The 14328-nt window shown below is 42.6% G+C and overlaps 2 protein-coding genes across 2 annotated transcripts; one reads left to right on the top strand and one right to left on the bottom strand.

The window, feature by feature from the left end:
• Positions 1 to 344: 344 nt before the first annotated feature.
• On the top strand, positions 345 to 5264 carry nudt18 (nudix (nucleoside diphosphate linked moiety X)-type motif 18). The gene is made up of 3 exons (XM_083554201.1): positions 345 to 1295; positions 1879 to 2092; positions 2417 to 5264. The coding sequence occupies exons 1-3, from the start codon at positions 1161 to 1163 to the stop codon at positions 3025 to 3027; spliced, it is 960 nt and encodes a 319-aa protein (XP_083410327.1). The 5' UTR covers positions 345 to 1160; the 3' UTR covers positions 3028 to 5264.
• Positions 3907 to 13887, bottom strand: fhip2b (FHF complex subunit HOOK interacting protein 2B). The gene is made up of 17 exons (XM_083554186.1): positions 13681 to 13887; positions 12026 to 12104; positions 11724 to 11893; positions 11526 to 11630; positions 11326 to 11445; positions 11055 to 11222; positions 10766 to 10962; positions 10109 to 10226; positions 9943 to 10019; positions 9034 to 9232; positions 8785 to 8954; positions 8584 to 8706; positions 8413 to 8503; positions 7295 to 7438; positions 6863 to 7003; positions 6118 to 6218; positions 3907 to 5911 (listed from the first exon to the last, which is right to left on the bottom strand). The coding sequence occupies exons 1-17, from the start codon at positions 13729 to 13731 to the stop codon at positions 5791 to 5793; spliced, it is 2175 nt and encodes a 724-aa protein (XP_083410312.1). The 5' UTR covers positions 13732 to 13887; the 3' UTR covers positions 3907 to 5790.
• Positions 13888 to 14328: the final 441 nt, after the last annotated feature.

The following is a 14328-nucleotide window of genomic DNA, read 5'->3' as shown; positions in this document are numbered from 1 at the left end:
AGTTGGACACTAAGGAAGGAGAAAATGATTTGTAGCGATTGGCCAGGCAGAGGAACCGAGCTGGGAAGGATGTGCTGCAAGTTAGAGCAATAAAGGATGGAGATGGAAATGTGTTGAGAAGATGGAGGGAGTATTTTAAGCAGCTGATGAATGAGGAAAATGAGAGAGAGAGGGTTGGATGATGTGGAGATTGTGAAGCAGGAAGTGGATAGGATTAGTAAGGAGGATGTGAGGGCAGCGATTAAGAGGATAAGGAGTGGAAAGTCGGTTGGACCAGATGACATACCGGTAGAAGCATGGAGATGTTTAGGAGAGATGCAGTGGAGTTTTTAACACGATTGTTCATCAAGATTCTGGAAGGTGAGAAGATGCCTGAGGAATGGAGAAGGAGTTTACTGGTAACGATCTTTAAGAATAAGGGAGACGTGCAGACCTGCAGTAACTACAGGGGAATTAAGTTGAGTGATAGCAGGAGAGATATGTGATAGAACAGTATCTGTGAGAGTGAAAGGAAAAGTTTATAGGACTGTGGTGAGACCTGAGATGTTGTATGGTTTAGAGACAGTGGCATTGAGTAAAAGACAGAAGGTGGAGCTGGAGGTAGCAGAGCTGAATATGTTGAGGTTTTCGTTGGGAGTGACGACGATGGACAGGATTAGAAATGAGTTTATTAGAGGGACAGTGCATGTAGGACGTTTTGGAGACGAGGTAAAGGAGGTGAGATTGAGATGGTTTGGACATGTGCAGAGGAGGGACATGGGGTATATCAGTAGAAGAATGCTGAGGATGGAGCCACCAGGAAGGAGGAGAGGTGAGGGAAGACATGCAGGTAGTTGGTTTGAAAGAGGCAGATTTAGAGGACAGGGGGGTATGGAGACGGATGACCCGCTGTGGCGCCCCCTAACGGGAGAAGCTGAAGAAGAAGATGTATATAGAGAGAGTCATCAATTCGCAAATCAGATGTAGTGACGTCATCCGAGTAACAATTTGGCTGTAGACAAAAATTTTCTTCTTCTTTCGGATTCTTAAAAGTAAAAAAAAAAAAAAAATTCCACTAAAAAAAGTGACTGAAATGAAGGGAGATTTTACTTCCGGGATCAGTGGCACACTGCGTGACGTCATCTGTTGACTTTGTTGTCAGCCTCGATCTAGTAAGCATCATGGACCCTGTGGATAAAGATATTGAGATGCTCCTCAGTGGAGAGGCGCTGGAGGTTCTGCCTGATCACGAGCAGACTGTGACCCTGAGGAAGGACGTGTGCTACATAGTGAGCGCGGTGATCTTCAACCCCGAGGTGAGGAGCATGCAGAAGAACAGATGCACAGTAGAACACATTAGGAGGGGGGGATATATATCGTTTACGATAATATCGTAATTGTTTTAACGATGTGAGATTGGACATTATCGAGTATATCGCGAAACCCACTTACAGAGTGCACGCGTAGATCACGTGATCAAGTCTGTCGAATCAGACACTGTGTATTGAAGTGTATTTAGGAAGACATTGGGGTAGAAAATATGTACATTTATATCGTTTCATAGTTAATATCACACTTTCTTCCAAAAAAAAGAAATTCAGCTTTTAAGATATAAAATCTCCTATATTACATTTATATTCTATTCCATTATAAAATACTGATTTAATGTGCTTGGTAACAAACTAAAAATACTTTAATCAGTCAAATAAAATCATAAACTAAAAACTGACCACCACAATGAATATGAAGAACATCAAAAACCTTTAGGAGTCACCTGTCCATGGTAGTCTTTAAGGTATCAGCACAATCACACACCAAATAACATTACCATATAAAGAGGTATTGCATTGCAGGGACTCTGTGTGTGTGTGTGTGTGTGTGTATGTGTGTGTGTTGTAGGGTGAGGTGCTGATGGTGCAGGAAGCCAAGAAGCAATGTTACGGTCGCTGGTACCTCCCAGCAGGTCGCATGGAGGCGGGCGAGAGCATCCACGAAGCTCTGCGCAGGGAGGTCAAAGAGGAGGCGGGCTTCGAGTGCCAACCAATCACCATGCTGCTCGTGCAGGAAAGTGGGAGGGAGTGGATCCGTTTCACGTTCCTCGCCGAGGTCACAGGTAGAATTAAAGATTGTAGGTCATTCGGTATCCTGGATTCGGTAGGGTCGTGGATTTACAAGCGAGAATGCGCAAAGAATTGATTTGAACGTATTATTCAGCCTTTACGAAAAAATCTGGTAGTAAAAACGCAAAAAGAAACGAGTCGTATCACGTATTATATCGTACGTGTGTGGAAAAGCTACGGCGGCGTTTTAGCAAAAAATAAATTCTAAGATTTCCAGAATAAAGTCATAGCAATGCGAAAAATAAACTACAAGAATTAAGTCAAAATTATGAGAAGAAAGAATATTCTTTTATTTTTAACTTATCTTTGTCCACCAGGGGGCAGCCTGAAAACCACGTCCGAGGCCGACTCGGAGTCGCTGCAGGCTCGATGGTGGGATCGCGAGTCTCCTCTTACTCTGCGCAGCATGGACATCACACGTCTTATCGACGCCGGCCTGAAATATCGCCAAAAGCCTTGTTTCCCCGTGTGTAACCCTGTGAACATGCCCTGCTCCGTGGTGTGCCAGAGGCCGCTCCTGGTCTTCAGCTGCTCTGAGCGAATATGGCTGCTTGTGGTTAAACACGCAGCCGATCTCGAGACACACGCTCGGCTTCCCGTGATCGTTTTAGAGAAGCGCCGTTCGGTCACACGTGCGGCGCAGCGGCTTATCGAGGAGAGCGTGCGGTCGACCAATCACAAGCTGCAAGCCAACAAATGTGGGATTCTGGGAGTGCAGCACGACGGCAGAGTCCCGGGCCGATCGGACGGGATCTGCTTCAATACGCTCCTCAGTCTGGAGCCTTTGGACAAAGGGGCAGAGCCCGACAGCCCACCGCTTTTGGACGACGAGAAGTACACGTGGCACGAAGTGACCGATCAGAGCCTGAAAGAGAAGATACTGAAGAGGACAACGGACAAATCGCTCCTGCCCATGTATAACATCTAATGATCATCTTGAGCTAATTAGCGACAACAGAGTTTAGCTAATGAGGGGTTTCTGCGCGTAAAACGTGGCATTACCGCGCCGCGTCGATGCGTTCGGGTCCAAAACGCTGCGAGACAAATGCATGATGAAAAACTGTTTGTAACCTAAAAATCCATCCACGGTATCTGTAGGGAAAGTAAGAAAAATAGACAGGGGTTTACGATTAGTGCAAAGAGCCAATGCAGCATTGAGGATCCTGAAGGTTGAAACCAGAAAAGTACAAAATAAATTCAACAGGGTGGGCGGTCGAAATTGTGCAAACACCTCGTCTTATGGGTTTTTGAGACACTTTTCATTTCGATGCAACTCAGTAAAAGGCAAAAAACGCACAACTGGAAAACGAGTGAGTGGAAGAAAGTGACATTTTCGGGTCTAACGTTAGAACTTGTGTAAGACTGAGAACAGGAGAGAAGATGTGATCAGACTCCCTCACCCCCTCACAATCACACATGGAGGTGGAAGTGTATTAGTTTGGGGTTGTTTTGGAGCAGGGAAAGTTTGGAGACTTATTCCAGAAAGTGAAATAATCCTAAACCAACATGGCTGCAATTCCACACTTCACCACCGGGCGATTCTGTCTGGACTGAAACAGACTAGACGACGAGCCGAAGTCCTATTACAAAATCCTACTGGTCTGATTGGATAAATAATACAATAATGTCGCGTGGCATACCATTAGGCATTGTATACATTACTGTGTTGTAATAAACTATATTCACACTCACAGCAAGTCCGGTTCTTTGAAAACAAACTCGGGATGAATTAAAAGCACAGAACTTGCACATGATCGATGTGTTATGAAATGTGTGTGTTCAGAAATACGAACTCTGGTAACCTCTGGTATAACATCACAGTACCAAGGACTGGAACTTTACTCATTAGACACACTTTTTTTTTTTATTTTTTTTTTTTATACACAAAACATGAACAGAAAAATCAGTAGACATGGTATTTGGTTCAGCAAATAAAACAAATAATAAATTGTCCATACGCAACGAATCGCGCACTTAATAAAGTGTTTTTTTCTATACTTGTTTCATAAAAGCCCATAATAATATTATTATAATATAAATAGTAAGACTAATGAGCAGAAAATGTCTCGAGGCTCCTGAACACGTCACTGAGATGTGATCAATTAAAACGAAAATGCAGATTAAATGAGACGAAGAACGGAGAAGGAAAGGTTTGCTGTTTGGTCTTGAGACCTTTGTACGATCTGCGGTGTGATCACTGCATGGACAAAACTATACACTATACTTGCAAAAGTATTAGGACACCTGACGTTTCCAGCCATATGTGCTTCTTCCCTACATTTTCACCACAAAAATGGTGGAATGTCTTCCCAGAAGAGTGACGGTTACCATAACGGCAAAACGGAGACTACATGTGGAATGGGCTGATTCTCTTATAGTCGGGTGTCCACAAACTTTTGTTTATATATCGTGTATCTTTTATTATCTTATTATGTCTCCTCACCTCATATGCAGCACGATAAGTAACTGGTTGTGCAACAATTATCAGTTACAATATGATAAAATATTCACTGTGCAAAATCTGAGCATGAACACATTCAGTACCGTCGCTACCCGTGCACATTTTATACTCTTTATGATAAAAGATATGGGAATAAAGAATATGGCAGCATTTATAAGCAGCCACACGGGACTATTGCTCTATTAAGGTACCTATACCAAGTAACGCTTGGTGCATAATCAAAAGTCTAGGAGGTGGAGTTACACCAGATCTAGCTCCTCATACCCAAGCAAACCAGACCAAGAAGTCCAGCAGGTGGAGTTAGGCCTGATCCAGCTCTTCCCACCTGTCAAGATGGTGGAGTTGGAGCTCCTCCTACATAAGCAGTTTTAAGGCACAAGTCCAGAAGGTGGAATTAGACCTAATCCGGCTCCTCTAATCTGCACGAGGTGGGGGTGGAGTTAGAACTCATTCAGCTCCTCCTACCTGAGCAGATTCAATTGGAGAGTTAGACCTGAAACAAAACTCCAGGAGGTGAATACGAATCAGGATTTTTTTGTGTTGTTTCGTGTTGTTCAGTGGGTTCGAGATGGGTTTTAGGTTTGATAAAAGGAGTTGGTTGAAGTGTGACTACACCTCGTGGATGTTTGGTCCAGCAGCACAGATTATGTTAGGATTCTATGAAAAACAAAATGCACATTATGCATTTTTATCAAATTGGGGGGGGGAAGACACACTCCAATTTTGGAAAATGTAAAAATATATCTTACTAAAAACAATAGTTTTATCACGATTTCAGTGTATAAAAATACACAGAATAAATACTAAACAAGGCCACTGTATCATTATAATATTTGGATAAAAGTAAAAATATCTAGTATCGTTGGACACTAGTTTTAGTGTTAAATGTCATTACTGCTGGAAGAACACACACCTTTATCGCTTTCGATATTTTTTCTAATTTAGACGTTGAAAGTCGTTAATGATCGTCGTTCATCCAGTCGACTTAGGACTTTAAAAAAAAAAAAAAGGCACCACATGTCTCACGGTCTTCAAAACAGGGAAAAAAAAAAAGCAGTCAGCTCCAACCATGAGCCCAGAAAACGAGGCAGTGCTACCGACCCATACGGAATCCGTGTGCGTGGAAAAGTGACACATGCCGGTTTATAGTACTTTGCGATGACAGTCCTGCCTTCCTTTGTGCAAACGTTGTGAACTCTGAAACACCTGAAGTTTCAGTTCTGTGCTGGTTTAAGGAGCTGAGAGATGTTCCTGATCTCCCACGGGTAGTTTGACGAAGGCGATGGCTGCCAGCTCCTTACAGAACTCCTCCAGTACGATCACGCCCTTCAGCAGGGTTCCATGTTCCACCCTGGAAAGGAAGTCAAAAAGTGCTAAATCTCTTTGAATTCAATCTAACACGGTTTTGACTGGTTAAACAAAAAGGAGGCGGGGTTTATAAAAATTTCTTATCTAAATTGACACTTGGCACGGCTGAATTCTTGATTCTGATTGGCCAAAACCAATAAATGTATAAACTATCAACAATATACAAAAAAACACTAAATATGGTCTTACACAGTCTCCTCCTCAAGTCCCATGAGCTGTTTCCTGACAGCGACGAGTCTCTGGGTGAAGTCTGGGATGTGCTCGATCCTCTGCATTAGCTCGCCGATCACCTAAAGGCGAGAAGTAGGATGTCAAAAATCCATACTTAGAGTTTTTCCGGGTTGCGCTATACAGTACAAGAGCGGCCTCTAGAGGCGAATTACTGATGTCACGTACTGTTTATTTGGGAGTCTTTATTTTGTAATTAAATTTGGATGTAACTGTTTTTATTTATATAAAAACCCTATTTTTCTGTTTTAGTTTAAATGCATGTCGTATTTTCTTTAATATCTTTTGATATATTCATATTTATTTCATTTAGCACATTTCCATTATTCATTACTTTTTTTTTGTGTATTAAAGTTAAGTACTATTTTACATTAAGTGTTATGGTGTTTTTTTTTTTGTAATCCATTATCCATTTTTAAAACTATCGCTTGATTAATCGGTTATCGACAAGTATGATCCAACCTAGCAATTTGTAAAATCCACTATGGCTCTACTTCCTACAGATTGTACAGTACCAGACAGGTACTGATGTAGGTGAGGTGAGGAGGCCTGGGGTGCATGAAATGCCCTTCATAGAAGTCTACACTGTTGGACTGGGCTTCGATGGGTTTTGAGGTTTCTGGCCAACCCCAATGATTTTGTCCATATATTGTTTAACATTTTCTTTTTTAGATAAACAAGTCTAAAGACTAATCTTTATACTCACTCGGACGAGGGTGGAGAATAGCGAGCGAGCGCCAGGGCTCAGGGTGATGTAGGGGTCCAGCAGGTACTCGTGAAGATGAGGGTGAGGAAACGCAGCCAACCGAGACAACACCGATGTCACCTGTAGATTAAGCTCATATGGCTGACACACACACACACACACACACACACACACACACACACACACACACACACACACACACACACACAGAAACAAATGATGAGTATTGTGTGCATGCAGAAAATTGGTGGTGGCTTAAAGGTTAAGGAATTGGAATTTGCATCCGAAGGTCATGAGTTTCAATCCCAACCACATCAAGCTGCCACTCCTCGGCCCCTGAGCAAGGCTCTGGATAAGGCCGTCTGCCAAATACAATACAATGAAGATTCTTTCATCTGTGTGAAGAATCTGATGCACTGAGACAATGGCTACCTGCTCCAATATGCATGTGATCCTGTCCAACAGAACTTTGAGGAAATGCCCTTCATAGAAGTCTGCACTGTTGGACTGGGCTTCGCTGGGTTTTAAAGTTTCTGGCCAACCCCAGTCCATAGACACGGTGGAACACTCTTTGAACTGTGGAGGGGAAGAGATAGAGAGAAAAAGAGAGAGAGTCATTTCATTTAAGGCAGTCCAAGGCATTTCTATTTTCCCCCAAGTACCTAAAAGATGGCAGAACAAACCTTGGCTTTAATTTTTATCCATCTATAGTTACATTGTATGCCCTTAAAGCAAGTTTGCTCCTTATATTAAAGCAGCTTTAAGCATCGTGGGCTCAACGATTGTTTTTCTCTCTCGGCACAAAAAAAAACCCCCAACGCATCTTGTTTTGTCCCTGAGAACCTGCAACCTAAATCTAAACAACATCGGCATAACAACGTACAAATAACACTTTGTTTATCATAGATACGAGTCAGAATTGTTGCAATGAAAACAATAACATGGGCCTATTAGAACTAGAATGTTAATATAAACCTACATGGATATGAATCTTTTGAGCGTATGTGCTTATATAAATACATGCTTATCTAATAATAAAAAATTGAACATTTCTTCACGAGTTACAGTGTCTGTGTGAGGTACAAGTCTGGAAACACCTTGGCTTTTATGGTTTTTGAGAAACGCATGTTTCTGTGCAACAAACTAGTTTTAACGGTGTGAAGATGTATATCGACTAATCAAATATATAAATGTCCAGATGTTCCACTTTATTTTTTATTGAAAAATCCTCCCTTTGCACAGCATCCGCACACTTCGTTTCTCTAAATGTTCAGCTGAAATACTTTGTAAAACTTGACAGAGATGTTCTTCACTGGATGGAGATTTCTTGTTCATCCCAGAGCAGACCAATAGGATTAAGATGGGGTGACTGGGCAGGTCGTTCCGTGATAGATAATCTCTCCAGACGACTGTCTGCTCTCTAAATGATGCTTATAGAACTTTCCTTTTATCTAGTTTGTTCTTTATAAACAAATGGAACGTCCATGTGTCTCGAAAAAAACATTAAAGACCAGGCGTTTTTTTATTAACAGCCTTAATGTACATCTTACCGATGTTAGAGCATCGTGGACATACGTGTCATATCCCGCTCCCTGTACATGCTGAGACGTTTTTGCCTCTTGCGGAACTAAACAGAGAAAACTGCGAGAAGAAAAAGTGCTATATTACTACACTTTAAGAGAGATGGTGTGATATATGCGGTAAAGTGAAACAAAATCCACCTGTTAACAGCTTCGGCTATTTGTGTGTGTGCGCCGGATTTCCTCTCTTCCCTGGACAAGGAGAGCAATTGCTCCGAGCCACTGAACTCACTGTCTGTAAAGAACGGATCTTCCTCCAGCTCTCTGTTGAAGAAAGAAAGAGTAATCAATGAAAGAAGAAAATCAGTGCTTTTTATTACTTAGTATTCCCCCCCTACTCACTCGGACTCTACCAGGAATTCTGAATCGGCCGCCGGCCTCTCGTCACCGCCCCCTGAACCCGGCAACCTATAGGAGCGACTCTCGAGGTTTCGCAGCACCAGGTTGGTCAGGATGTGTTTGTCGGGTTTCTTTAGTAGTTCCTCGAAGAGCCGCAATGTAGCGATGCTGATCTAGAGGTCCAGAAGGAGTGTTAGGATTCAGTGGAGAACGGTACGGAAAGATGAACAGAGATGAACCGTGATCAGAGACCTCGTCGGAGATGTGGTCGCAGTGTTTGATGAGATGATAGCGTAGTGTGTGGGTGAGAGGGGGCGTGTCGGTCGGCTGCTCCCGCTGCGTTTCGTCGCCCAGCAGGAAGTGCGCTAACTCGTGTAGCAGGACGGGAGACTGTGTGTGTTGGACGCAGAGTGACAGGAGAGCCGTGTGGACCAAAACGCCAACCTCTGACCTGCACACACACATAAAGTAATATATGACTTTTTCTTCCTCAACTGCAAAAACAAACCAAGATTCAGAATATCACAAATCAATGCAACAATAAGCTAACGTTTCCTAGGCAACCAACAAATATCAGGGGTGTATTTGTGGTACAACATGGTTTTGCATGCGGAAGGTAGTTAAAATACGAGTTCCCTCACGAACATATTTCGGACCTCAAGTTTGTTTAGTCTCCTCCTCACAAAAAAAAAAAAAAAAAAAAAAAAATCTATACAAACAAAATTTAATAAATCAAATTAATGCAATACACTTTTTTTTATTAAACTGATTAAACTGAGTATATATTTATATTGCTGGACCGTCGTTAAAAAACGCATAATCTCCTCGCTCGTGAAACTTAATGGAAACGAGTTACACCAAAACACCTGATTTATTATCCGATTATCCATTCAAAAGCAAGTTCATTTGTAACATTCCCTTATAATCTCAGCACTCATAGGAATGGAATATAGACAGATAAGGTAGGACTGGAAACCTGGACCCCTAGAAAGTGTGTAGAATCTACTCTCTGCTTACACACATTACATCCTAAATCCCAACTATGGTCATTATAATGTGGGACGTCTGGAGAATCCGATGAATCCGGATTTAGTCGGATATAAACAATACCCGAGTGAGATGAACAATACAAATTTCTAAAGTGCCTAAACTGTGACTCACATCTGCAGCAGCTGAGGCTGTACAATTCCAGTAAGCCAGTGCTGGTGAAAAGCTCCGGCGAGTTTGATAGCGAGCGCCTGAAGATGAAAAGAGAGACGGAGCGAGTTGATGTATTTTTTATAGCTGTAAGTACAATATAATAAAACGTTCTTATTTCCTTTATTACCTCTGGTGCGTTCTGAATGAGCTGGTCACAGTAGTTGAGCCAGTAGAAGAACCTGTCCATGTGCTCCTGCTCCGGAAACGACTGGCTTTGCTCCGTGCCGATTGGGGAAAACTGGTTCCTGCCGAAACAAACATGGATTTAGGGCGGAGCCGGAGGAACCTGTTGCTGATGTGACTGATCAGTGTGCTGTGTTTGTTCAGTAAAAACAATTTATTACATATAGGTAATAGTAGATGCGCTTTTCTATTATTTAGAAAGTGACCAATAATCTGTAACTAATATTTGATATGTAGATCGATTTCTCCTCGTTAACGTTTCTCGAGCGCGTTCTCTCAGCACCGCCGCTGCTACGTGAATACGAGGTATAGCAACACTACGGAGACCGAGGTGTTTCCTGAGAGTAACATAGAGTACAGATTAACATGGCAGAGGTAGAGCTGTATCTTTCTGGAGACACAACAGGAAAAGAACGTCTGGTTTTCTTTAATCTTTTTTCTTTTGAACTACAAAGGCAGGTGTGTGAAAGGGTCATGCGTTTGAAGTCAGAAGGTTATAATACTTTATAATCTAAAATGAAGAATTTTCTAGTGATTTATTTTCTTGGAAACTGAGCATAACTTTGGTTACGGCTGCACCCATGACCACGCCCGCACCTACCTCCACTGTTTAATGGTGTAGCTGTGTATGTCCTCGAGATGGACTTTGGTTGGGATGGCGCCGTAGAGCTCGCACACTCTCTGTGAAAGAAGGTCACACAGCGGCGTTTGCTCTGCTAGAAGCTTGGCCGTGTCGCCCTGAGAAATGCTGGTGAGGAGCAGAACGCTCTCCATCGCCCGAAAGGCAACGCGGCTTTTCTAACACACACACAAACACACACACACACACCCCTTGTCTGATCATCTCTTCGTTTATAACGAGCTATAAACGTGACTGCTTTAAAACTCACCTGGCTTTTCCCAAGATGAATGAGGACCCGGATAAAACCCGTGCCTGGCTCGCTCAAGCTTTGTGTGCCCGTAGAAGCTGCGTTCTCTGTTCTGGATTCTCCACTGGCTCCTTCTGCACCTTCTTCTGACACAGAGATACATCGCTGTGCCTGGCCTTCTTTAGTTGTCTGCGTTACAGAGGATTTACTTTCGTTTACTCGCTCAAAATCCCTCTCTCTTTACTAATAAATGACTGCACATTACCACAGGAGCACCAAAACCATAACTCGCCTCTAGGATGTAGTTCAGGACGTATGGATCTTTCTTCACACGAGAAGAGACGGAAAAGAGAAACTGCGATTCCTCCCTCTCCGTTTGCGAATCAGGTAGTCCGCAGAGACGAATCAGCTTCTGTGGTGCGAAACCAACATGTGAGAACACATTTAAAAAATATTCCCTCAGTACAGATCAGTGCTGGTCATGTCGCTCACCTGTACAGGTCGATACACGTTAATCACATGCAGCATGGGCTTCTGGATCTGCTCCAAAAGTTTGGAGAAAAACAGCAGGACCTGCTGGCTCATTCCAGGAGGATACTGGTTTGAAAAAAAAAACAAGGGAGATGTTCACTTTGAAGAACGAGGACAAAGACCAGGTTCTGATATATGCATGCATCAGTGTGTGTATACCTGTGCCTTTCCCAGTGTGCACAGTGTCTCCAGGAGTTTGTGCTGGAGCAGGTACTCCATGCAAGGCCCAGTCTCCTCCACCTCCTGCTGTTTCTCCTCGAACACCAGAATGTCCAGCATCTGCTTTAGTCTCCATGGGATGTCCGTCTGCTTCACGGGCTGCGTCTCATCTAAACGACATTAAAAAGAAAGAAGAGAATAATCTGTGATAAGTGTGTTTAACAGAAAACTCACAGGCATTTTTTTTACATCGCAGGAAGGAGTCTTCAGTGTCGGTGCGTTCTCTCTCGTTCGGACCCCACCTGTAGTATCGATGTAGTAGTTGGTTATTCCTTTCCAATGCTCGACGAAAGAGTCGAGCAGATTCACCGAAGGCTCTCTCTGTAACAACAGTTGAAAACAGAATGCGGGTCAAGCTCCCATGTTGCATACGGTCCATTACACCACAGCGCTGTTGAATTCTCAATCCTGATTGGTGCAGGAGCAAATCGCAGGTTTATATTAATGCGTAGGTTCTACTGCAGTATTTCTCCGTAACATGACAAGCTTCGTTTCTAATATGGAAATAACTACTTCTGGAATTATTGTTACTGATAATATCATAACTACTTCCACTACTGCTACTATTACCACTAATTACTACAACTATTTTCTGCAGCTATCGATTATTTTATTAATCGAGTTTTCTGCCGATTATTCCATCGATTCCAGAGAAAATTGGGAACACACATTGACGGACGAGGTCAGACAGAATCTGCCATTATTTGCCTTGAGAATGTTGATGGAGAAGTATAGAGAAGGTCAGAAGGAGTTGCATTGTGTGTTTGTGGTTTTAGAGAAAGCGTACGACAGGGTGGAAAGAGGAGTTGTGGTATTGTATGAGGAAGTCTGGTGTGTCAGAGAAGTATGTGAGGGTGGTGCAGGACATGTATGAGGACTGTGTGACAGCAGTGAAGTGTGCAGTAGGAACGACAGACTGGTTTAAGGTGAACTGCATCAAGGATCGGTTCTGAGCCCTTTTCTGTTTGCATTAGTGATGGACAGGTTGATGGGCGAGGTCAGACAGGAGTCTCCATCGACTTTGATGTTTGCGGATGATATTGTGATTTGTGGTGAAAGTAGTGAGCAAGTTGAGAAGAGCCTGGAGAGGTGGAGGTACACGCTGGAGAGAAGGGGAATGAAAATCAGTAGGAGTAAGACAGAGTACATGTGTGTGAATGAAAAGAAGGGCAGTAGAGTGGTGTGGTTGCAGGGAAAAGAGGTGGAGAAGGTGGAGGAGTTCAGGTACCGGGGGTCAACAGTGCAAAGAAATGGAGAGTGTGTTAGAGAAGTGACGAAAAGAGTGCAGGCAGGGTGGAGTGGTTGGAGAAGAGTGATAGCGGGAGTGATTTGTGATAGAAGGGTATTTATTTTTCATTGGAAGGGTAATGGGGTATATCGGTAGGAGAACGCTGAGGATGGAGCCACCAGGAAGGAGGAAAAGAGGAAGACCAAGGAGGAGGTAAGACAGGTGAAAACAATGGGAACACAAATAGGGACAACTGCGACATCTAGTGGCCAAACAACAGAATAGACATAGACATAGATTAAAAACGGGCAAAATTTAGAACAGAAGTTTATCTTGACAGAACCAGTACCATGCAATGACAATAAAATTTGGTCTATCTATCTATCTATCTATCTATCTATCTATCTATCTATCTATCTATCTATCTATCATACAGTTTAGCAAACTAGCACGCAAGCAACGGCAAATTATTGTAAAGAATTATTACACAACACAGCTCAAACCTGATCCCTTTGACATCTTACTAATCCTTATTTTTGCTTATTTATCTTGTCAAACTCCTTCTCTACGCACTTTCCTCCCCTCAACTGCTAATCAGCTAACATGCTAACACGCTAACGTTGCAAAACGAAGAAGTTCCAAAACTTGGACTACAATTGAATCACTCACAGTTTCCAGGGCCTGTTGGAAAAGAGACGTCAGTTTATTAAACATATCCATCGTAGGATATATAGTTTTTGCTCTAACAATTGTATCTAATAATAACAATAATAAGACGAGTCACACATTATAACTTGTTTGCAGCTAAACTGAACTTAGCCAGTCTGTTTTGGTCCACACGTCAGCTAGTTTTGAGGCTGGTTGGTGGCCGAGTCTAAAATGCAGGCACTCACACTACCACTATTCACTACAAAGGGCGCGAGAGCACTGGATTATTCAACCTATCTAGTGCACTATTTATTTTATTTTCAAGCATTTGGGACACGTCTTGTTTATATGACGGGTTGTGTTGGTCAATCGTCGTTATTTGCGTGTGTGTGTGTGTGTGTGTGTGTGTGTGTGTGTGTGTGTGTGTTACAGCAGAGAAAAGTCTTAATGAAATATATGATTCAATAGATGTCCTATATATCACTGTTGAGTTACTAATTGTTCACTAATGCATTACTATCAATATAATTAGTACCAGGCCTTGAATTTTGCCTCGAGGCCTTCAGAGATGTCCTGCATGAATCCATCCACCTTTTAAATCCATCATTACAATGCCACGTAATGAAAGAAACCATCAATAGAGCGCTGCGTCGCAGACAGGAATCTCAT

This window comes from Silurus aristotelis, assembly GCF_946808225.1.
Source record: "Silurus aristotelis genome assembly, chromosome: 11".
Taxonomy (NCBI): domain Eukaryota; kingdom Metazoa; phylum Chordata; class Actinopteri; order Siluriformes; family Siluridae; genus Silurus; species Silurus aristotelis.
The sequence above is the reverse complement of the archived record's forward strand: the minus strand, read 5'-3'. Positions and strand labels throughout refer to the sequence as shown.